Raw genomic sequence first — 26,519 nt, 5'->3', positions numbered from 1 at the left:
TGCTTACGCTTGAATAGCAAACAGTACAGTCTGGTCGCAAAAGGCAGAACCAATCGTGTCCAGCATGGTAAGGGTTAATAGTTATATGGCCAAATTTGATATGTATTTTTCTGAAGACTATATAATTATAATCCTTGACCTTTTGACGTACTGACCCAAAATATTTGGGCTGGTCTACTGGCTACTGGTAATCATCTTATAAAGAGTCAGTCCTAAGTCATATCAATATCGAGCTACTGATCAGAAACTATTTTCAGTCTCAATGTGACCTTGACTACTGATCATGCATACACTATGAAGTTAGCTAGCTGTAGGCTGAAGCAGTCTCCCTGCTCAGAAAATAGTACACACCTTGACATAGAAATATTCCAGATGTTCTCATTCGTATTTAAGGCAAAAAACCAAAAGATGGCCTATAAGAAAACAAACTAAACATGGAGTGCCTGAATTCTGAAACCAGTTAGTCTGTTGTTGCCTTCATGGTGGTTTAAAGGCTGCAGACTCTGAATCACTTTGCCCTGTGGGTGTAAGACCTAGCTGGAGGTGTTGAGTTCTTTCATGCAAGAAACCATCCAGTTAGGCTTGATATTACCCACATACCAGTCCATGCCTGAAATAAAGTCTTCCTTCAGCATGGTTATGTAACTAATTGTGTTGGTGTGGGGTTAAACCCAACAAAATAAAACATACACAGCCTGTTGACTTTTGCACATTAAAAGAGACATCCATACAGCTAACTGTTACCAGTGACCTCTGCAGGAAATTATTACTTCTATAATTAATTAGTTAATTTTCCTAATTACTTCATTACTTACGTAAATACTGCTATAAACGTCTGTTTAAAGTCAGTCAATCATACCCACAATTCCCTGATGTCTGTTCATCTGCCATACTTTAACAAATACAGCTGCATGATTATGCCAAGAATTACACATGGGTATCATCAATAACTTCAGATTGCTGAGGCAAATTGGTCAAACTGATATGGTGTGGTATTGGTCCAAATTATTTACTTTCATGTGGGCATTTAATATTGTACCTTACTTTTTCCCTTCTATACACAAACCTCACAGTCATGTTCACAGTAACAGTACTAGCATATGTATATCTGTATCTTTACTTACACAGTTGATTTTATTGTTCATCTCTCTTAAGATGGAACACTTAGAATGGGTAATTAAGTCACACTTGACTGAGTATTTACCTCGAAAGCTGTTGTCATTACAAGCTGGCCAGTCATACTCCGTGACCTTAGAAATAACCTCTGACATTTAAATTATTCTTTCCTAATTGAGGCGACTCTCTGGCTGAACGCGCTCTGCAGATTACACATTACTAAACCCGGTGATGGAAAAGTGGAGTTGTTGAAACAGGCCAAACATCTCATTTGTCACAAAGGTTAACATACGTCGTTACCTTTGAATGCATGTTTATATTATATAATGGTGTGAAAACAAACCCCATGGCGACCCTCTCATTGTGCACAACAAATTCATGAATCAAATGCCCGGATGTTTAGGACAGATACTACTAAATTACAGCCATGAATTACTTGATTAATGACCGCTAAATTTGCATGTTGTGTGCGAGGTCGAAGACTGTTAGCGCATCAAATCACGGCGGCCCAAATCACTAGTAAATTAGGATCCCATCACCAGCTATTGGAGGGATGAACATTTTTCAAAAAGTAACTGATTAAAACCAAACACTTGCGTATAATATCCATTTTACATGTTAGAAAAAAAAACACCAAGTTCCGTAAAATATCCACTATTAACTTTTAATTGTCCGCTATATCATCTCTATAAACTTCTCAAAAAATCTACATGAGTGTACGATTTTCCAATAGGAGAGATCCCCGTGACATCACGCATTAACACCTGTTTATCTGGTGGTTGGCAAAACAATTGTTTTCACATTGTTTATGTATGGGATCGGAATTTTAAATTTTTGATAACTTTTTGTTTATTTTAGGATTTTAAAAATTCAGAAAGTTTGAAATGCTTACGATTTTCATATTTTCTTATGCAATTATCTTTTTAAAATGAATTACCATTTTAAATGACATATGATTTTAATAGCGGCGTAGCGATGTTCGGAACTTTTAGAAAAAACACTGTAAGTTAAGCCTTTATAATAAATCCATTTTACTTCAAAATAATAATTAAAAGTTATTAATAAATTGCTTGTTTTATTACCTGTCCATTGATCAAAAAATTATTGATATAATTTGTGTTTTAAGGAAGTTTACGCCGTTAGAAAACCATCACTGTTTACAAAAAAACATGGACGCTCGGCTTCTGCCCACCCGATCTCTGTCTTATCAGTGCTAAAAATAGAAAATACAACGGATTTGTATACAAACATGATCTCTCCTATAACACGTGGACATTACGGGTCAACATGTACAGCCAGTGTTTCTTAATTGCCGTATTTACTCAACTAAAAGTGGTAACGGATTTACTTTGTTGTTGGATTTAACAACTTATTTTAGCGTAATTACTGTGGAAATAGCGGACTTGACATTTTTTTCAGGCAGTAGAAAACAACATAGATCTTTTTTTCAAAATTTTTGGTGGTTTTTTTTTTGTATTTTGGTACAGATATAAACGCCCCCTTGGTGCAAATGTAATGCCCCCGGGGCGCTTAAACGGGGGTTATGGAATGCCAATAAGGTGGAATGGTCTTCTCATTGCGTCCAATCCTAGTGTTCCACACACTGATGACCAATATTTAAAGAAGAAATTGCAACTAAAATTTACAAGATGATCATTATATATTTATATAGACGTGCCCTAGAAGGAACTTTTGCTATGCTTTAACTTGTATAACATATTACTTCATTACAAGTCCTTAAGGATGTCAGTTGCACTGTGGCTAGCAGGTACAGACTACTGTTTCGATTTCCAGTTGTGACTGATACACAGCCGGACTAGTGTTTATTGCTGGGTGATTGTATTCCAACAGTATCTGCCTAGACTACAGATGCTGCAGTGGTAAATATGACACCTGTTGTGGACTAAACTATAAATAAGTTATTCAATCCATTTCAGATTGGCACTTTCTTGGACTGTTCATGTCAAATAAAAACCCTTTACCTTTCACTTTTTATCTCAAAAATGAACAACCTATGATACCTCCTTGTATGGTAGGAAGTGCATACTGAAAGTAAGCTATTAAAAAGAGCCAATCATCTCTACCCACTGTCTGTTGTCATGCTGACAGTTTTAATATTATAACATAAATATAGTTAGATGATTTCTATTGTGGCTATAAAACTCTGAATTATAGGCAGTAAAGATTTACCAAATATAATTACACTCACTTACTTTCACGGAAATGGAAGGAAATTCTTTATTGAACCATTAAATGAAGAAAAGAAACATTAACCATATGTTGCGAACCATAATTTTGCAACAGAAAATGCAACTATTAAACATCCAGAGCATACATAACTAAATATTTTATCAATTGAAACACAGCATGAAAAACTAGAGCTATTGCCAAAGGTGATTAATGTTCCCTCCAAAAGTCTTGTTAATAGTATAAATAATACTCGATGTTATTTTGAATACTACTCACTGTACCTTTAACCCTTAGCCTGCTAAATTTCTATAATGGACTGGCCCATCATTCAGTCTTGGCAATACCATTTATTATTCAAAGGGGTGTTCACTGAAAATATACTGACTGAATAGCGAACAGTGCAGACCATGATCAGACTGCACTGGTCGCAAAGGCATAATCACTTGCCGCCAGCAGGCTAAGTGTTAATGTTCAATCAATTTATCTTTGTTCAAGAAAGAGTTACAGCTCTTGCATTTAATTTTTTATCATTGTGTTTCGTTGCATGAAATTTCTTTATAACTGAATTTAAAGTAATTGTCTAGATCATCCTGTTTTGAAGTTCTAAGGCAATAACTTCATTTGTTTCAGAGATGTTGGAATATAACATCCATTTTATCACATTTTCTGAAGACCAAAAAGGGAATAACTTTGTCAAAATAAAAGGCAGAGTTGCAGAACTTGGTGTGTAAATCTACATTATATACATGATCTCAAGTCTGTGTGAAATTTCAATCAAATGCATGAATAGGTTTCTGAAATATTGAAAGAAATGTCATAATTGGGAAATTTTCTTAGTAAAAAGGTGAGATAATTCTGTCAAAACAAGTCAGAGTTATGGGAACTGGTATGTGAACATGTCTTATAATCCTTTAACTATACTGGAAGTTTCAACATAATATATCTGTATCAGTCCCCTAGATGGGACAGGACCGAAACACAATGGACTGGGCAAAGTGATTCCTATAGTTTGTTGGGAGTATAAATACATTTATAAATAATCTGGTATTTTTCTTCCCCACAGAAGCATCTTTTAAGACAAAATTTGCAAAATTACTTAAGTTTTGTCTCCTATGAAAACTGACCATAACTCAGATCTCTGTTTCTTTATCCTTATTCTTTATTTCCTAGCTCCTTTAACTTTCTTGCTTTTGTTCCCATTCTTTAGAAGACTGCTCATTGGTTTGTGTAATTATGCAATTTTTAAGCCCATTCCTTGTCTGGGACTAATATAAGTCGGCTTCTCTACCTTCTTTTTGCTCTTTTTTCTTCAAAGCTTTCTTCTTTCTGACATTCTTGTCTATGATTCTATAGTAACTATAACACAATATTTGTTTTTCTGGCATTTTCCTTTGTTTCTCTAGCATTCCTTGAATTATTTTCTTTGTTGTTTTTTTTTTCCAAGACCTTTCTTCTGTTTTTTTCTTGCATTTCCCCCTCTTATAGTCTGTGTTACTTCGATTTTGTTTCTTTATCTTGCATTTCCATGGCATTTTCCTGTCATGCTATACACATTCTACTACACTGTCATAACATACAAGATTCAAATTAGTAAAAATACCATCACACCGGATAATGATGTTGAGTGACTACAAAACTTACTGGTACATAACAATTTAAGCCATCAGAAAGGAGCTTAAATGGTTATTTCCTTCTTTTTAACCTTTAGCCTGCTGGCGGCGAGTTATTCTGCCTTTGCGACCAGTGCAGACCAAGATTAGCCTGCACATCCGTGCAGGCTAATCATGGTCTGCACTGTTCGCTATTCAGTCAGTAAATTTTCAGTGAACACCCCTTCAAATAATAAATGGTATTGCCCAAATTGAGTGATGGACCGGTCCATTTTAGAAATTTAGCAGGCTAAAGGTTAACATCATTTAGATGGAAAATTGTAAAACCAAATAGTGTAAAAAGGTATTTCTTCTCGTTTTGTATTCATTCAAGTGACACAGTCATTAAGTTTAAAGGTGCATCACTCCTATGGACAGTTCGTTGAGGTAATTGGTAAAGTTATGTCAGTTTTAAGCCGTTATGAAGGATCAGTAATTTGGGTATTAAATCCTGCTGTTCTTTCTTTTTTCTGATGTGACTGAAAGGTGAACAGACTTTTAAGTATCATTTTGCCTTAAGTTATGACTGTAAATTTACAGAAAATATATCTATGTTTGTAAAATTATGTGAACTGTGACTGATCATATCTCCTGTTCAAGTCTTGAGTGATGTTTGGCCAAAAAAAGTTCTAAAGGGCTAATTGAGTTTTTTTTCACTAGAAAACCACATTTTTTAGAAAAAAAAATAAGCACAATTCATATTACTGTTAACATGATTCAACAAAAGGAAAAACAAGACTTGTCTGAAGTTTACCAAGATAATTATCATGATTATGTGATGTAAGAGTGGGGGATGTATGAGGGATACTGGAAACATTTTACATTTTTTATTTTTTTGTTGAGGGGTAGCCGGGAGTGGGGAGGTGGGGGGTCAAGAAGTTTGGGTACAAAATCATACCCCTGTGACCTTGACTTTAGACTACTTTACCTTAAGCTATCCAATGTATGTAAGACCAACGTTTGTTGGTAATAGAGGCAGTAGTTAACGAGATGTATAGTGAAACTGAGGACCTTGCCAAAAATCTTTACCCAAAGGCAATGGTAATGCTGACGTCTTTAGGGTAAGTATAAGTACAAGCACCCTCATTATTCTTCAAACAAGAGTGCCAGAATGTCACAATATACGCCCGTCACAGCAAATTTCTTTACTCTAGCACCTGTATTTGCAAATGGAATTTTAATTTTGTGGATGTTTAGTAATCATTATAAGTCTTTTGTTTTTCTAAGTCCACTAAAAAACTCCTTACCAGGTAGAGATACCTTACAATACACCTAAAATTTGAAAGTAACATCTATGTTGTACCACAGAAAAGTGGTCTTGTTTTTTCCCTACGGTCAATTATAAAAAAGTTACAATATAAGTTATTTATAGTAACAACTAAGGGAAGGTAATCTTTAAAGAAAAAAAAAAAAAAAAAAAAATCCAAAAAAAAATTGTAAGTCCACACAAAAATCTTTACCAGGTAGAGACTGGTCAAAATACACCTCATAATTGGATGTAGCATGCATGTTGTACTACAAAAAAGTGGTCTCGATTTTTCCCTACGACTAGTAATGAAAAAGTTACAATATAAGCTATTTATAGTAACAACAAAGGGAAGTAATTCTAAAAAGGGAACTGCGCATGACACTTCGTCTCATGATGGTGTATAATTGTGCCAAGTTACATCAAAATATATCCATGCATGAAGAAAAATGCTTCGGACAAAGTCATTCTTGTATCTGACCTTTGGCCTCTAAGTGTGACCTTGACCTTAGACCTAGGGACCTGGTGCTTGTGCATGACACTCCGTCTCGTGGTGGTGAACATTTGTGCCAAGTTATATCAAAATCCCTCTATGCATGAAGAAGAAATATTCCGGACAAGGTTTTCATTCTTGTATCCTTTGACCTCTAAGTGTGACCTTGACCTTAGACCTAGGGACCTAGTTCTTGCGCATGACACTCCGCCTCGTGGTGGTGAACATTTGTGCCAAGTTATATCAAAATCCCTCTATGCATGAAGAAGATATGCTCCGGACAAAGTTTTCTTTCTTGTGTCCTTTGACCTCTAAGTGTGACCTTGACCTTAGACCTAGGGACCTGGTTCTTGCGCATGACACTCCGTCTCATGATGATGAACAACTGTGCCAACTTTCATCAAAATCTCTCCATGCATGAAGAAGATATGCTCCGGACAAAGTCATTCTTGAATTTGACCTTTGACCTCTAAGTGTGACCTTGACCTTAGACCTAGGGACCTGGTTCTTGCGCATGACACTCTGTCTCATGATGGTGAACAACTGTGCCAAGTTTCATCAAAATCCCTCCATGCATGTAGAAGATATGCTCCGGACAAAGTCTGTGGACGCCGCCCACCCGCCCGCCCGCCCACCCGCCCACCCGCCCGCCCGCCAGGGGCGTTCCCATAATACGTCCTGTTTTTCAAACGGGCGTATAAAAATCAATCTTAAAATAAATGTGAACAACGTATTACCCAGCTACTTAAAAGACTACATATAATTATCATTATAATTATAATAAGCAAACTTGTGCTAAAAACTGAGCGTGAATAGAGATCTATGTCAGAATAAAGACTACCTGTCCTACAAGAACACGTGTGAATAATGACCTGTGAATAAGTCACACCTGTGATCAGATATCTTTGAATAAAGATCACCTGCTAACAGTAACCTGTGAAAAAGGTCATTTGTGAACAGTGACCCATGAATAAAGACCACCTTAAGACAATGAATAAAGCTCACTTGTGTACAGTGACCTGTGAATAAAGACTATCTGCTATCTGTGAATAAAGACTACCTGTAGACAGAGACCTACATGCATAAAGACCATATGTGAATATCGATCTGTGAGAGACCTGATAATAAAGACAACCTGTGAAAAGTGACCTGCCAAAAAAAGACAACATGTGAAAAGAGACCATAATATGTGAACAGAGACCTGTGAATAAAGACCATATGAGAACAGAGACCTATGAACAAAGACCATATGTAAATATGATCTGTGAGAGACCTGAAAATAAAGTCCACCTGTGAACAGAGACTTGTGACTAAATACCATAATTATGTGAATATAGATCTGTGAGAGACCTGAATATAAAGACCACCTGTGAACAGAGACTTGTGCATAAAGACAACCTATGGACAGAGACCTGAGAATAAAGACAACCTTTGAACAGAGACCTGAGAAAAAGGAAACCCATGAACAGAGACCTGAGAATAAAAACAACCTGTGAACAGAGACCCGAGAATAAAGACAACCTGTGAACAGAGACCTGAGAATAAAGACAACATGTGAACAGGGACCTGAGAATAAAAACAACCTGTGAACAGAGTCCACATGTTGACAGATATGTTTCAATAAACATCTGTGAATAAAGACCACCTGCCCAGAAAGGCCACTTTTTGGTTCACTCAGTATCAGAGTTACTAAGCTCACTTAGAATAAAAATTGTAAGAATATATTATGAAAAAGATTGAAAACATTATAACAGATTATTGAAGTGACATCTTCTGCATGAGAAAACATCAATCCAAACATGGTCACCAGGAGAATCTAGCTTATCCATGACTGAAGAAATCTACCAGAAATCTAAAATCTTCTTGTCACAGGAAAATAATAGGATTTCCTATAATTATGAAACTGTCTGACCACTACAAAGCTTGTTGGTGGGGATACCTCCTGCGTGTAAACCCTAGCTGTATAATTATATAGATAGACACTAATTCTGTGACCAGACAGAGACAGTAAGGATCTGGTATAACCGAATTTGTAGAACTATGGGACAAGTCCCTGGATGATTTGTTAAGTTGTTGACAAATATTTATGGATTTCATGTTTAAGGGAATGATTGTAAAACTGAAAAATATAGTCTGACCAGAATACACATTATCTCACACAACAGAAATTAACTGGTGACAAAAATATCAGTCTGACATTAGTGTTCATTTGTAATTCTATGGATTTCTTTGATATTTTCAACAAACAATTTATCATATAATCCAGTGTGTTCAGTCTTGACCCTATCGACAAGATTCACCTTGCAATGTTTTAAATCAACTGCAATAACTTTGTAATTTGTAACAAACATGTTGCACAATATTCCTGTAAGAAAACAAAATTATATCATATTATCAAAGTTATTTATTTTGTAAATGATATTTTCTTTATAAAACCTTACCTATAGCAGCTTTGCCCCAGACTTCCACATTAAAAATTCTGTTTGTTGAGTTACTGCCCTTGTTTGAGACTGTATTTTTGGGTTCAAGGTTCCAGAGAATTTTTGGTGGTTCATGGTGTGAAATGACTAGTTGTTCATTTTCAAATTCTTCTCCCCACGGGTTCCAGTCTGTGTCATCTTCTGCCAACTCTGAAATTAACAATTAACGATCAAGTAACAATATCTTACAATATCTAATGTAAAATAACAAGAGGACCATGATGGTCCTGAATCGCTCACCTCTTCCCATATGACCCAGTTTTGAGTATGACGTCGTTTTTTCTATTATTTGACATAGTGACCTAGTTTTGAACTTGACCTAGGTATTATCAAGATAAAAATTCTGACCAATTTTCATGAAGATCCATTGAAAAATATGGTCTCTAGAGAGGTAACAATGTTTTTCTATTATTTGACCTATTGACCTAGTTTTCGAAGGTACGTGACCCTGTTTTGAACTTTACCTAGATATCTTCAAGGTGAACATTCTCACTAATTTTCATGAAGATCTCATGAAAAATATGGCCTCTGGAGAGGTCACAAGGTTTTTATATTTTTATACCTACTGGCCTAGTTTTTGACCGCACGCGACATGGTTTCAAAACTGACCTAGATATCATCAAGGTGAACATTCAGATCAATTTTCATGAAGATCCATTGAAAAATATGGCCTCTAGAGAGGTCACAAGGTTTTTCTATTTTTAGACCTACTGACCTAGTTTTTGACCGCAGTTGACCCAGTTTTCGAACTTGACCTAGATATCATCAAGATGAACATTCAGACCAATTTTCATACAGATCCCGTGAAAAATATGGCCTTTAGAGAGGTCACAAGGTTTTTCTATTATTGACCTACTGATCTAGTTTTTGAAGGCACGTGACCCACTTTCGAATATGACCTAGATATCATCAAGATGAACATTCAGACCAACTTTCATACAGATCCCATGAAAAATATGGCCTCTAGAGAGGTCACAAGGTTTTTCTATTATTTGACCTACTGACCTAGTTTTTGACCGCACGTGACCCACTTTCGAACTTGACTTAGATATCATCAAGCTTAACATTCTGACTAATTTTCATGAAGATCTCATGAAATATATGGCCTCTAGAGAGGTCACAAGGTTTTTCTATTTTTAGACCTACTGACCTAGTTTTTGACCGCACGTGACCCAGTTTCAAATCTGACCTAGATATCATCAAGATGAACATTCAGACCAACTTTCATACAGATCCCATGAAAAATATGGCCTTTAGAGAGGTCACAAGGTTTTTCTATTATTTGACCTACTGACCTAGTTTTTGAAGGCACATGACCCAGTTTCGAACTTGACCTAGATATCATCAAGGTGAACGTTCTGACCAAATTTTATGAACATCTTGTGAAATATATGGCCTCTAGAGAGGTCACAAGGTTTTTCTATTTTTAGACCTACTGACCTAGTTTTTGAAGGCATGTGACCCAGTTTCGAACTTGACCTAGATATCATCAAGGTGAACATTCTGACCAATTTTCATGAAGATCTTGAGAAATATATGGCCTCTAGAGAGGTCACAAGAATTTTCTATTTTTAGACCTCCTGACCTAGTTTTTGACCGCATGTGACCCAGTTTCGAACTTGACCTAGATATCATCAAGATAAACATTCTGACTAACTTTCATAAAGATCCCATGAAAAATATGACCTCTAGAGTGGTCACAAGCAAAAGTTTACGGACGGACGCACGACGGACGACGGACACCGCGCGATCACAAAAGCTCACCTTGTCACTTTGTGACAGGTGAGCTAATAAAAATGTAGAAATATCGTCAGCAACACAATCATGTCTAGAACAAGAGCACTGCCTTGCGGGTGCAGACGCTCATCAGATTTTCTTGTCTCTGTATAATATAAATATAAATTGTCCTATCTGTGTGTTTTTATGATATTTTCTAAGTCCAAAAGGGACCATAAATCTTGCAAAAAGCAGTATGGAGTTATGCTTCTTGCTGTACAGAGTCAGCTTTTCATAGTAAACAAGTGTTGCAAGTTCTAAAGCAATACAGGGATTTTTTTTCGGACGTTTTTATAGCCGTTATTTGGCTATATTCCCAATTCAAAAAAGTATGTATTTTTCCCAAAATGAGAGCAAAATTTCCCAATCTACATTCTGAAAATTGAACAAAAACTGACAAAATTATGGACAATTTTGTAATGGAAGTATATTAAAGAAGTTGTAAAATGTGAAACAAGTGTATGAGAAAGTGCTTAAACACATCCTTACTTTATCCTATGGGCCTAAATATTTCCCAGTTTGGAACATTTACGCATCAAAATTCCCAATTTTGGGGGTAGAGGCTGTGTTCCCAAATTAGCTAGAAAAAATCCTGCAATAGCTTTGATAATTTAGGAGAAAAGCTGACCTAAACATAAAACTTAATGAGGCAACGCCGATGCCCATCAAGTGGTGACAATAACTCATCTTTTTTCTTTTTTTTTTCAAAAATTAGATGAGCTAAAAATAATTACTCAGGTATTTATATCTAACACAACACAAGCAGGCAATCATTTCTCACACAAGTAAGTCACCTGATATGAATCTTTAACTTTAATCATTCTCAGGTCTGCTTGCTGGAAATAATCTTCCAAAGCTATACAGCCAGCCTGGTCTTTCCATTGTCAGAGCTACAAAGCCAAAGGCCTTTCCTAGGTATGCTTCTGTAGGACTTTACAAACAGCAATATTTTGATCTGATTTAGGGTTTTACGGAGCACCAACACAGTATAGGGTATATGGTGCCAAACAGGACTAAATATTTTGATTTCACATCTCATTTACATTGAAATAAAAACGTGAGGTATAGAATCTGCTGGAATTTCAGAGATACTGAACAAAACCAAATGTTCAGACCCTATTAGTCACCTCTTACAATCATGCAATGGTGGTTCCACTTCATACACAGATCATCCTAAAACCACATGGGGCACAAACAGCAATAAGATGATCAAATAAATATACATATATGATATACCATGAAAACGCAATTTTAAGGATTTTGCTGTTGTTATCTACATATCAATTTTTTTCAGAAGAGAACAGCATACACGTCACCTAATCCTAAACTAGGATCATAATGGATTTTCTCACAAACTTTATTATGCTGCAGTCAATAAGGCTGATTGTAAAAATGACATTTTAGCACATATCCAACAAGAACTAATTAGTGCCGAAATTGATCACTAACACTTAAACAGATAATTACATGCCTAATAGGAACAACATTTGAGCCGTGCCATGAGAAAACGAACCTAGTGTGTTTTGCAACCAGCATCTGCGCAGTCTGGTCAGGATCCATGCTGTTCGCTTTCAAAGCCTATTGCAATTAGAGAAACCGTTAGCGAACAGCATGGACCCTGACCAGACTGCGTGGATGCGCAGGCTGGTCTGGATCCATGCTGGTCGCAAACACACTATGTTGGTTTTTTCATGGCGTGGCTCATTTAGTGGCTTTTACATGTACAAGGAAACTGTCAATAGAACCCATATATGACAACAGACAGAAAAATGCTACTTTATACAATGTCAAATTCTGACCACTTATTTAGGATGAGGGAAGTGATACCACATGGGGAAAATGGCCCAATTCAGATAAGATTTTTGGTAATAATTTCCTTATTAGCTGATTAAGAAATCATATATCTCATTCAGTGATTTGTCGTTTAATAAATCATTGTTTGGAGTTCAGATGCGAAGGAATTATATCACGAGGGCGCAGCCTGAGTGATATAATAATACGCATCTGAACGACAAACAATTATTTATTCAAGAGCAAATCACTAAATGAGATATATTATTTCCATTCTAACACGTTACCAAGGATTTTTAAGTACATCCTTGACAACATTAATCAAATATTTGCCTGTTTTCAATCGGTTTCTTTTCCAGTGCCACTACGCCGTTTGACGCCATGACGTAATAATTGTGACGTCAGAACAGTGATTTGTTGTAGAATAATTCACGGTTTTCTGCCTTCTTTGTTTAATAGAAAATAAATCGGATCGTGTTAGAAGGGATGTTAACAGGATAAAAAGCATAACAGGATAAAAAGAATCTAAGACAATGGAACACAAGTTCTTTCCTCTGTAAAAAGTGTCTGCCTGACATTCTCTAAACTTTTCTCCAACACTTCGCCCAAATACATTTTCATGGACAAAATGCATTGACTCAAGCATTATATAGGTTTGATTTGATTTTAGTTTTATTGCTTTATAATCTACATAGTACAGTATACATTGTACCAAATATGAGCTAATGGAATCAGAACTGTCAGACTGGCTGCTGGAATCACAGAGATACAGCAAAACTGTCAGACTGCCTGCAGCAATCACAGAGATACAGCAAAACTGTCAGACTGGCTGCTGGAATCACAGAGATACAGCAAAACTGTCAGACTGGCTGCTGGAATCACAGAGATACAGCAAAACTGTCAGACTGCCTGCAGCAATCACAGAGATACAGCAAAACTGTCAGACTGCCTGCTGGAATCACAGAGATACAGCAAAACCATGTGTTCAGACCCTATAAGTTGCCTCTTACCACCACACAAGAGTTACAGGCAGTAGTTTCGCAAGTTTTCCTCCCAGAACCATTAAAAGAACAATCAAGTATTTTGGTAAAGTATTTAGGTTAAAAGTTTGAAAAAAGTATTAAAAATACTGCCACAGTCACTGACCAAGATTACTCAAATAGTTCTTGAAAAAGAGTGAAAATACACTGCACTGGTAAAAGAAAATACGTTCTACGGCAGAGAAAAACAAGACAATGAAACTATTCTCTTTATTTCATCAATATTTCTCAAAATACAACATGCTTTAATTATACAGAACAAGAATTTAGAACCAGTCTCTGTCAGATGTAAGTGTTTAAAATAAAAGAATTAAAATTAACCCGACGAGGCTTGAAAAAACTGTGTCAAAGAAATCATTCCCAAAATCACAAACAGTCTCTCTCAGTTCCATATTGTCTACTATATTCATGTAGGAGCTGCGGAAGGGCCATATAAGAACATTTTCGCCAGAAGTTTTATCGCTCCATGGAGTACTATTCTTCACACTCTATGATAGAACTGCTGCAAAAATGTGGAAAACGGAGAAACAACCAATTATAATCACAATGAGTTTCTATTAAAATGATCAGTCGTTCTATGCTTCTATGGGTGTGAATTTCTGAAGGCAATAATTCAGTAATACCCAGGGGGAATATAGGAAAATAAAGCAGATCAATCCTGCCACCATACTAGCATAGGGAAAACAATGTTTTATCCACTAAGATCCCCGAGTCAAGTGAAAAAGTATATTTTGGTCTGCGGACATTCATTATCGGGAAAATATTATGGAAATCATATCTTCTAATCAAGTCTTGTACTCCTGAAAAGGCCTAACCTCATTAGGTAAAACTGACACTTGATTTGATATATTGGCACATATTTATGCTGACAAGCAAAAAAGCTGTAAATATATTATGGATGAAGTAAATTACACAATTTTCTGCCCCGGCTAACAGTGTAAGTCTAAATTTATAATCCTGTGAAATCATTAATAATCGTGGGGGACTAATTTTCGTGGATTTCGTGGTTGAGTCAATAAATTCACGAAATTTAACCCCTATAAATAAGTACAATTCCCATTCATTATATGTTCAAAAGTTGAAATCCACAAATTCATATTCCCATGAAATTGCCAAAACCACGAAATTTCATGCCCACGAAATTAAGTGATTTTACAGTACACTACATGAAGCATTTGAATTATTTCTAAAATAATCACTCTGAAGTCATTAATATTTGTGGGGAACTACTTTTCAAATATTTTGTTGTGGAATAATTATTCACAAAATTAAATCCCATGAAACAAGTAAAATTACTCAAAATTTGAAATTCACAAATTCATATTTTTTTGCTTAAACCATAAAATTCTGTGTTGATTTTTTAGTGTATTTAAACTCAAACAGCAAAATACATTAATTCTTTGAAATACTTATCAGATTTAACCCTTAGCCTGCTGGCGGTGCCGGTTATTCTGCCTTTGCGACCAGTGCAGACCAAGATTAGCCTGCACATCCGTGCAGGCTAATCATGGTCTGCACTGTTTGCTATTCAGTCAGTAAATTTTCAGTGAACACCCCTTTGAATAATAAATGGTACTGTCCATATTGAATTATGGACAAGTCCATTTAAGAAACATAGCAGGGTAAGGGTTAATGATGTTTCTCCTTTCAAAAGTTTTACTTATATTATGATTATAATGCCTTTGCGACCAGTGCAGACCACGATCTGTGCAGGCTGATCATGGTCTGTGCACTGTTTGCTATTCAGTCAGTAAATTTTCAGTGAACACCCCTTCGAATTATAAGTGGTACTGCCCAAATTGAATGACGGACCAGTCCATTTTGGAAATTTAGCAGGCTAAGGGTTAAAAGACATTTTAGAGCACCTAGATACAAATTCACTTATCAATAACATTTTTAAGCCATCCTGATCGCTTAGTAAAGTCACTCAAAGTTTTTCTGTTATCTTTAAGTTCAAAATTTATCCCTCTCTAACTAGCTTTCCTTGTAAACAAAATAATGAGTCTGGAATCTTTTAATGAACATAGAGCAGTTTCCAATGCATTGCAATGTTTTATCAAATTCTACCATGTAGTTTGCAAATTATATCATGTTAACAAATAATTCTATAATTATATATGTTTTATCAGCGATTTGCTTCATGCAATAAAACATAATATCAGTAATGAGGCAGTCTTAGTTCCAAAATCAATTAATGGCTCTGCCAGTTATTTAAATTTAAATATAATTATATATGAGCCGCGCCATGAGAAAACCAACATAGTGGGTTTGCGACCAGCATGGATCCAGACCAGCCTGCGCATCCGTGCAGTCTGGTCAGGATCCATGCTGTTCGCTAACAGTTTCTCTAATTGCAAAAGGCTTTGAAAGCGAACAGCATGGATCCTGACCAGACTGCGTGGATGCGCAGGCTGGTCTGGATCCATGCTGGTCGCAAACCCACTATGTTGGTTTTATCATGGCGCGGCTCATATGGTTTTTGCAAACACTGATTGGTTAAAGTGTGTATCACCAAACCCAAGAAATAAAGAATTGTGATTTATATCAAAACTGAACCTAAAATTAAAAGTTTCTCATGCTTCTAAAATACGGTTAATTTATGGAAATAAATAATTGCCTAAGAGTCTAGAAAGGAGTCAAATTTCCAGCTAGTTCAAAGTTTCTAGTATGACACAGGGTTAGAATTTAACAGTTTTAAATTTTGAACTTGCAAATTTTTGCAAGTACAAAAAATTTCAACTCACAATTTATCAACTTAAGTCTCAATTTTGTTCAACCATTTTGGGCAGAAACAAGGTTCTGACCTGCATGACAACACCGGTACGCGTGTGTAGTACAAAAGACAGTTTTTCCATCAAATATCGTGCACACGCATACTAGTAGTTACCATGTCCACAGCATTATTTCCACTAACAGTCCAGGCATTATGTAAAAATGTCATCAATCGGTGCGTACTCTGTGAAACATCATCATTAAATGCATATTTACAGCAGATCGAAACCGAAAGTTAAAGAAATTAAAACCATTGTGATTTCTACCTGAGATTTTGCACTCGCAAAATTTTGCAAGCTTGGGCAAAAGTCACTTGCATTTTTCAAAATGTACTCGCATTTTGCGAGTATGCTAGCTTAAATTCGAACCCTGTGACACTAGTCTCTTAGAACTGTAAAATGTATACTTTTTTATGTATTTTCAATAAAATTTAAGCCTAAAAATGATAAATAAGTAGGTCTTCATTAATTAATCTTTTTTTCTCTTAGTTTGCCATATATATAATTTTTGACAGATTGCCATCTAAAGTTCAATTACTAGGTCTGTTCACACATTTTTCAAACCAAAATTTCTCTACTTACAAAATGACCTTCCTACTTTTTGATTATGTTTTGTTTTAGCTTAATTGAGCTCACATTTTTCTTATACAAGACACTAAAATATGGAACCCTGAGTTAAGGTTACAAAACGCAATCTTTAATGTTTATGAAACCGAACTGTACTTCACTGCATTTTCAACTGTTTAATAGAAGAATAATTCGTGGCCTCAACGCGAAACTAGTCTATCTGCTTCTATTTCTATATACACATAGACTAGTTTCGCGTTGAGGCGATTATTTACATGTTTTATACGCCGTTCGATTTTCAAATAAAACAACTCTTCTCTTCTATAATTTGGTAATGTTCGCAATTTTATTAAAAAATATTGATCTTAAACTCTTAATTAAGAAATGATACAAGTCAAACAGTGATTTGTCCCTGAATAAAATGATTGTTTGGAGTTATTATATCACGACTGTGCAGACTGTTATGACGTTTGATGCTACTATTTAATAACTGTGACGTTCAAACAATGATTTTTGAAGAAGACTCCTGAGAGTGGAAACATTCAGGTCTATTGCAATAAAACGAATAATTTTATTCTGTGATGGTTGTTGGTTTCACTGTCCTTTTTTATCATTATTATTATTATACCAGATTTATATAGCTCCCTTTTCATGATAAACACGTTCAAATGCGCTTTACATATAGCAAATGCAGCCACACGGGGCGCGAAATTCATCCTCTACTAGTATAGACACAAAGCGATTTGACCAGAGGGACAGAGTGAGATAAAGCCACAGAACAGATAGAGAGAAATCATTTTAGATACAGGCCTCTTTGCGAATAGACAGTCTCAGGTTCTTTAACGTGCCTGGTGTATAGCACCCTGGGAAGAACTGGTACAGGCCTCTTAGTTAGGTGGGAGACACTCAAGAGCATCTCAGAAATTTCCAGTACCTAGACCGGGGGGATTTGAACCCCGGACCTCTGGATTGACAGTCAAGCGTGTTACCACTAGACCACCGGTAGACCACTTAGTATTAAACAATGATTTTGTTAAAATAATAACACACAGCTTCCGCCTTTATTACTTATAGCGAAACAAACCTGCACCTGTATGTTAGAATAGTTATGAATAATAATCATGTATAACATTTCAGACTAATTAAATAATTGTAGAAGTTGGGTCTGCATATACAACAATAATACTAATGGATGATAGCTGACACATCTTGATGGGCCTCAATGCTTTCTATTTGGGCCACTGAATCTTACTTCAGTGAGCAAAAATAGTCACCTGTTATAGCTGTAAGACAAATTAAGTTCTTAGCCTTCATAATTTCATCAAATGTGTGTGTTTTTTAAGCTGTATGCCCGAGGGCTTAAAGTCATGTTTATTTATACAGCAAATCAAAATTAATTCAACAAGAACAAAAATTATCCAAAAATCTCTTTATACCTAGTTTGCAATATGATGATTAGTTTCATTTATGTACTTTAAAACCCTATACATTTCCCTGTTTGGAAGGTATCAAGCTATTAAACAGTTGTTATCTTTATTATAAATCTTAATTCTTTGTGGCCCAATATTTTGATCCATATTTGATACAATCTTTCACCACTTTTCTCTATCTGATGAAAGCTCCTATTTAGTGTATAGGTATAAATTAGAAGATTGGATCTTTTCAGCACGCAATGTAACACAGTACAGCAGTATTTATGAGCCGCACCATGAGAAAACCAACATAGTGTGTTTGCGACCAGCATAGATCCAGACCAGCCAGCGCATCCACACAGTCTGGTCAGGATCCATGCTGTTCGCTAACAGTTTCTCTAATTGCAATAGATTTTGAAAGAGAACAGTATAGATCCTGACCAGACTGCGAGGATGCGCAGGCTGGTCTGGATCCATGCTGGTCGCAAATGCACTATGTTGGTTTTCCCATGGCACGACTCATATAGTATCTGATCCTTTATTTAAATTCATTTAAGATAAAACAAATGATTTGTGAAAGTCTTTCTTATAAAAGAATTTAAAACATTTGATATCAGATACCCTATGCAATATGGCAGGGTTTTCCCTGACGCACAAAATCCTGTGTTTTGGCGCATTTTTGCCTGAAATGACCAAAAAATCGATACTTTGCAAAATAAATGGCACAGTTGTAATAACTTAATCCAATTCAACAAACGAAGAATTTCAGTCTCATTTTCAGAAAATGTGTTTTTTTTCGTAACTAAAAATACTGGTGTATTTTAGCAAACCAACCAAAAGCAGCAAATTGGTCAGCTGACCGGCATTATTCGATAACTTTCGGATTTTATTGCTGCTAATACTTGCGTGAGATATTGCAAACACATAAACATGTTGCAGAATTCTTCAATGGTGAATCCGATTCAAATGTTCAATCCCTTTGTGATAGGATGCACAGATTTTAAGTGCAAAAGTTACTTGAAAAGGAAACATTAATTTTACTTTCATCAAAATAATCATTACTTGTATATACAAAAATATCATTTTATAAATTGAAACTGGTTTTTTCAAACTGTTTGGTTCTCTCGCCTTTATGTTTATGTTGTGAAATCGTACTTCCTACGATGATCAGTCTAAATCATCCAAAAGAATTAACTTTTTAGCAGCTGCAAGACAATTTGCCACTCATAAAGAGAGAAAAAAATTAAAATAACAATCAGTGTGTCAACCCAAAATACAGTACCTGCTCTAAGACAAGACTAATATTTTATATGTGAAATGTCTGATCAAATCAGACAAGACTAGTATAATAACAATCTGACTAAAGTACTTGATCTTCTAAACGAAGATCTGAGAATGACCCATTCACATTCGACTCTTCTGTATATTTTGGATTTCCAATATTGCTATTTTTATTTTCGCAAATCTATTTTTATTTGAACCAATCAGATGACTTGTTCGAATGTCAAAGAGTAAGAAAAATGTGCAGTCAATTCAGGGCTCGATCCCAGGACCCCTCGCTTACAGAGCAAGTGGCCTACTGACTGAGCTAACCCGCTATCTGACACATTACAACATAAGAATTGTAAATATCAAAAATCAAGGCTAACTACAGATTTGCAAAATGTTGTAAGTTAAGCTCTGACTGACTAGCGAAAGGGTCGTCAGAACGAGGCTATCAATAGCTCGTTCTCAGATCCTAAGCGTAGCGTAATAGGAGATGTATTTTAGTCAGACTGAGTATAATAATAATCATAGGATCTTCCTAACAAACGAATTACAAAGATAAAGTATACAACATTACATATGCTTTACTTTAAGTACTATGTCCCCCTGAAATTTAAAATGACCCCTAAATTCTAAACTTAGGGGGACATATGTCCCCCATTTTGAAAAGTCTAGGGAAAACCCTGATATCAGATATGGTATGTTAATTAAGATGTGAACTGAGAATTTTCCAAAGCATCATATCTATAATCATTATATAGCACAATTTTAGACATTTATAATACCTCACAGAATGCCTTTAACTATAATTATTCAATAAAATCGGTGTCATTTTCAACAGATGAAATAAATTCTGAATGTATCTAGACAGACAAAGAAATAATAGTTAGATTTAAAGTGACACTGACAAAGTTACATTTCAACTTTTATTGTGTTTGAAGAAACCTTATATCTAGTAAAAACATTTTATTATAAAACTATGCTGAACAATTCATCTTTTAATAACACAAAATGAATATAAATGACCACTTGTTTGTATTTATTTCACCTTGACATAAGAAATTAAATGGATTACTCAGTCATTCCACAATGTTTATTATCAACAAAAACCTATGTTACTACTGTAACATCATTTAATTTCGTGGGCAAGAAATTTCGTGGTTTTGGTCAATACAGCAATTTCGTGGGGATATGAATTCGTGGATTTCAACTTTTGAACATAAAATGAATGGGGAATTTACTTCTTCACCGGGATTAAATTTTGTGGATTGACACAACCATGAAAATTAGTCCCCAACTAATATTAATGATTTTACAGTATATTTTTTCATCATACCGGTGGTTTCATTAGTCATTTGTTAATTAAATATATATGAGCCGCATCATGAGAAAACCAACATAGTGCATTTGCAACCAGCATGGATCCAGACCAGCTTGCGCATCCACACAGTCTGGTCAGGATCCATGCTGTATGCTTTCAAAGCCTATTGCAATTTGAGAAACCTTTAGGCCTAACTAAAGTAAAGGAACCAGCGTGGGAGCCATCTTGTCTAGTCACGTAATGCCTGTCAGGTATTTGAACACTAATTTTTCACTTGGCATGTCATCAGAGGTCTAAATTAAAGCTAGTTTCTGTTTAAATTTCATTGTGGATGTACATTGTATTTTTAACATTTTGGTAGGAAAAATGGGAGAGCAGGACCTGGTTGTATTTGGTGAAGTGAAGCTCAATTTTAGTACGAGTAGTACTTCCAGGTCACAGCAGTGTGATTTTCTCATGGTGTGGCACATATAATAATATTAGATGTAAATATGGTTCTAAATCATCAGGCACTCACCATAGATACAAGGGAACAAATTTGTCATTATGAGAAAACTGTTTAAGGGAAAAAAACTCAGATATTCTGAGATTCAAATATTGTTTTTGTAATTAATTGACACACGCGTTCATTGTGAAAACAAATTTATCAGCTTCTGCCCTTCTTAACAATGAAACTGTTTAAGGAAAAAAAAAACCTCTGATATTCTGAGATTCAACTATTGTTTTTGTAATTAACTGACAAACTCGTCCATTGTGAAAACAAATTCATCAGCTTCTGACCTTCTTAACAATAAAACTGTTTAAGGAAAAAACTACGATATTCTGAGATTCAAATATTGTTTTTGTAATTGGACGACAAACTCGTGTGAGTCTTCTGTTGTGAAAACAAATTTTCAGCTTCTGACTTTCTTAACAATTATTACATTACAAATTACAATTATTACAGTTGGAATAAGTTGCAGACGACAGCTTTGTGAACAATTTGCAATATAATTATTATTGAAAAATTGTTTCTCTTGTTTGCCTTCCTTAGTGTTTCTCTTATGTGATTCTCATATTACAGAATTAAGTACAAATGTACCCAAGGTGAATGTAATAGAAATTGTATGGCTATGGTCTAAATGTACTGTAAAATCATTTAACTTTGTGGGCATAAAATTTCGTGGTTTTGGTCAAAACGGCAATTTTGTGGAGATATGATTTCGTGGATTTCAACTTTTGAACATAAAATGAATGGGAATTTTACATGTTTGTTGGGATTAAATTTCGTGAATTGACTCAACCACGAAAATTAGCCCCCTACAAATATTAATGATTTTACAGTACACTAGCTGCCTCAGACAGTCATTGGCTTTGACCCAGCCCTTATTTTTCATTATATGTTATCCTTATTAATATTACGATTATCCTATATTTGTTCAAATTAGTTTAATATCAATAAAATGTATCACAACTTTTATTCCATTGAACAGTCTATGACAGGCCTTTTTTCATTATTTTGGGAGTGGCACCAACACCAGTGGAATTGGGAAAATGCTCTCAAAAATTAGGAAAATTTGCAAATTACCAAAATTTATGTAAAGATGTTTTTTGTGTAAATCATTAATTGGACAGCATTAAGTAAATGTTCAATACTAGTATAACTATTGTTTTAATAACCAAAATATACATACAAATTAGCAAACTATTTTAAAACGGCAAAAAGGTAACACTCATTTTGGAATTTTAAATTCAGAACTGGGCAAAAAACAGTTTTGCTTTGTGATTACCTCCTTTTAGCAGAAAAAAGCCCTTTATGATATACTTTACTATGGTTTATTATTTTACTGTTAATAAGGGTAGTGATACCTGTTTTCATGAACTATGAATACTTAATAAAATTATTATAATATAATTTTTTTCTTCAGAATGGATGTGTTTTTTTTTATCCTGATAAGATCAAATATTTGGCTTGGTCTACTGCCGTTTTTCACCTAAGTCAATATTGACTTAACGGAAATATACTTATTATTGAATTTTATCAAAAGATATAGTCACTGAGGGTGCAAGAAAATTCCTGTCTATAATCTAGAAAGAGAAGACGCATGAGATAACCTTCTTCTACAAAATGTATCCTTGTATTTTCCTAACACAACACGAGCAGGAGTGATATAGGCTGTTTGTATTTATACATAATTATCTTCTTTTAAGCCCTGCCTTTATGTTTCGAAAATGGCAAAATATTATACTGAACAACATTTCAAAAGTATTTTGAGAAAAAAAGTGTGGTGTAGTTTCTCTGAAAACAACAACTTGTTTAAAAGCTTTCATAATCATTACAAAAAATATAGAATAAAAACTCCATGTGAATCATTTTTTAAGATTCACTCTTCCGCCAACAAACACAATGTTCTATTGTCATAGAGCATGCAGGCAACATTCAGTCTAGTAGCTGTTTAAAATGTATTTATCTAAATTTGCCACAGAAAATAAAAGTAGTTTGTTTAAAATTGTTTCAGTGCCTGATACATTTGAAATGTCAGTAGAACATAATATAATAAATGGACGATTTTAGAAGGCTCTTTAAACTGCTTTTAGTATCATTTGTATACAGATTTTCATGATTTATTTCATTCTATTTTTTTGTAATGATTAAGAAAACTCAAACAAATTATCATTTTCAGATAGAGTAGACACTACACTGGTAATTAACAATTTGTCACAATATTTGAGCCAAGCCATGAGAAAACCAACATAATGGCTTTGCGACCAGCATGGATCCAGACCAGCCTGGTCAGGATCCATGCTGTTCGCTAACTGTTTCTCTAATTGCAATAGACTTTTAATAAAAAGCGAACAGCATGGATCCTGACCAGACTGTGCGGATGCGCAGGCTGGTCTGGATCCATGCTGGTCGCAAAACCACTATGTTGATTTTCTCATGGCGCGGCTCATTTGTATTTTTTCTTCCATTTTATGTAGTAGTGCCAAATGTCAGTCTATTTTAGGACTTATTGAAATATTATCATAATGGACACAGGATAATATAGACTGGCTATATTCACAATTCTAGAAGTTAAAAAAATGACATAATCATAGTCGTCTAGGACCTAGTATAATTTTCAGACAATATGCTTTTTTTCTCAGACATTATGAGGCAGTAGAACTGTTTGTCAATTTATAAAATTTTTTGATGAATGCATAAATACAAAAGTGCGGTAACCTTTTCAATGATCATACTCTAATGACATTATATTAACATTTTCCAAGACTGCCTAAATATTGGTTCTGAGTTCAGACAACAAGACTGATTAATTATTAACTAACATATCTATTAAAACCTGCCTTTTGTGAGAAAATTGATTATAAATTTTCAAGTGCAGTCTTGGGAGTGCACATTATTTTGTAACAGATAAAATAAAATGTAGAAATCACGAAATTTCCTTCAGATAGGCCTTAAAGTGCTTAACATCAAAATATGTGCACAATGATTACTAATTATAAGCAAATAATAAAACTGCTTTCAGGTGCGTAATTATGACTTATGTAATACTGTAGTCAGGTACAGTACGAGAGCACATTTTATTGCTGTAATAGTGACGGCTTTAGGTGTGACTGTGAGCTCATAGGTTCAGGTCCTGGTGAGAGCCAAAACGTTTACAGTCTGTTATATTGGCACTCAAAGTAAAAACAACCCAAATACAAATACTGAGTAAGATGAATTCTATGTAGGGGAAGATGCATTTAGTCTGGAAGATAAAAGGGATTGAACACTGACTTGCTATAGAGCTACATGTAGCTTTTATAGCACCTTAGGTGAGAGGCTTAAATATCTTTAGTCTGTAACAGAAGACTATTTTACAGCAATAGACTTATATTATGCACTTGATTCGGAGGCTGGTATTATATTAAATCATGAATCTTTATTTAAGCCTTTTAATTCATAGACACTCGTGGGTCAGGCCCCTTCCCTACTCCAACCAAGCCAACTGTCAGTCAATTTTTTAGCCTTTTAACCTAACTGAATATACATGTAGGTCTTGATCATGAAACAAGTCCTGTTACATGTTTCAAAAATGTTCCTATCATATTCAATCCACTTAAAAGTAAAGGAAGGGGGCTGGGTCTTTGTTTTTAATGTAAACGCTCTAAAGACAGACAAATAAATATCTTTATTTATTTGTATTATTATCCTTCCATCTTCAGCCTTTTATGATTACAAACTGATCAGTTTGTGAGATGTAGGTTCTCAAGTCCCGTTGTGAGAAAACCTAGAAAATTGAATAAAACCATGGCAATCTGTATAATAGTACTACTACTATATGAAGAAAGTTAAACACATCAATTCTTTGTTTCATATGTGCACATACAGAACCAACTCATAAAATTGCTTAACCCCTTAATAACAGTAAATAAGAGAGCTGATCTGTCAATCTACATTCATTACCACTATAAGTATAATTACAACAATAAATGAATGTTTATGATCAGAACCTGCCTATCAATCAAATAACAATGAAATCTGTCTCCATATGATTTAGATATCAGCTTAAGTATGCTGTAACTTAAAACTTCAAAGTATCTATCTGTAGGGATAGAGTAACTTAATCAAAATATTACTTATTTGGAAACTGGTTATATCTGAATATAGAAAGTGTGTAGTTCTGCACATTTGAATGCACTACATCTATACTGTACAGATGCAATAAAACAGTTCACATTGTATAATACCCATTCAGCCAGTTAAATGGTTAAATGTACGTAAATGATATCAGCCTTCTATACTAAATCACTTCCCACTCAAGTTTTTTTTTACTAAAATTTAAATATTGACACCACATTTATAAAGCTCAATTTCCAAAATTGGATGCATTTTGAATATTCACCATTTTAAGTAAATTAGCAATTAGGAGTAATTTAGGTTTATAACTGAATGACTAATTAATTTGACAATAATCTTTAATTAAATTCAATTTGAAGGAATGTTCAACATTTTATAAATCATTTATATAAATGTAAATTATCAATTAGGATTAATTTAGGTTTATAATTGAATGACTAATTAATTTGACAATACTCTTTAATTAAATTCAATTTAAAACTCTTTGCTCCAATTACAAGTAACCAACCTGACATCTGACGAAACTTTTCCTGTTGTATTTTTTCCTTCCATACTTTATTTCTTACAATAATATAACCTGTGTAACATGACACGATCAAGTATGAAACTAAAATCGAGTAGGCAACTTTATTAAAAGTTACTCTCATTTTTTTACAGAGACATTCTGGATATCCAAATACACTCCACGCATTCCTATAACTCCACAGTCCCAGACAAACCAATTTAAAACTACAATCATTTAATCAGACGTGTTATCAGTTTCCAAACAAAGTCTAGCCTACTCCGTCATGACTAAACTGA

General features: G+C 34.7%; 1 protein-coding gene across 1 annotated transcript in view; it reads right to left on the bottom strand.

Annotated features, from left to right (window-relative positions):
• The window catches only part of LOC128547706 (ribitol-5-phosphate xylosyltransferase 1-like), a 115,428-nt gene extending 88,912 nt beyond the window's left edge, over window positions 1–26,516 (bottom strand). The window contains exons 1-2 of the mRNA XM_053520803.1: window positions 26,227–26,516; window positions 9,136–9,324 (exon numbers count right to left, since the gene is read on the bottom strand). Coding sequence (XP_053376778.1) covers window positions 9,136–9,324; window positions 26,227–26,365 — 328 coding nt within the window. The 5' untranslated portion in view covers window positions 26,366–26,516. The remainder of the gene's footprint in view (window positions 1–9,135; window positions 9,325–26,226) is intronic.
• Window positions 26,517–26,519: the final 3 nt, after the last annotated feature.

The sequence above is a fragment of the Mercenaria mercenaria genome, chromosome 13 (genome assembly GCF_021730395.1).
Source record: "Mercenaria mercenaria strain notata chromosome 13, MADL_Memer_1, whole genome shotgun sequence".
Taxonomy (NCBI): domain Eukaryota; kingdom Metazoa; phylum Mollusca; class Bivalvia; order Venerida; family Veneridae; genus Mercenaria; species Mercenaria mercenaria.
Note: the sequence above shows the minus strand (reverse complement) of the source record. Positions and strands in the feature narration are given on the sequence as shown.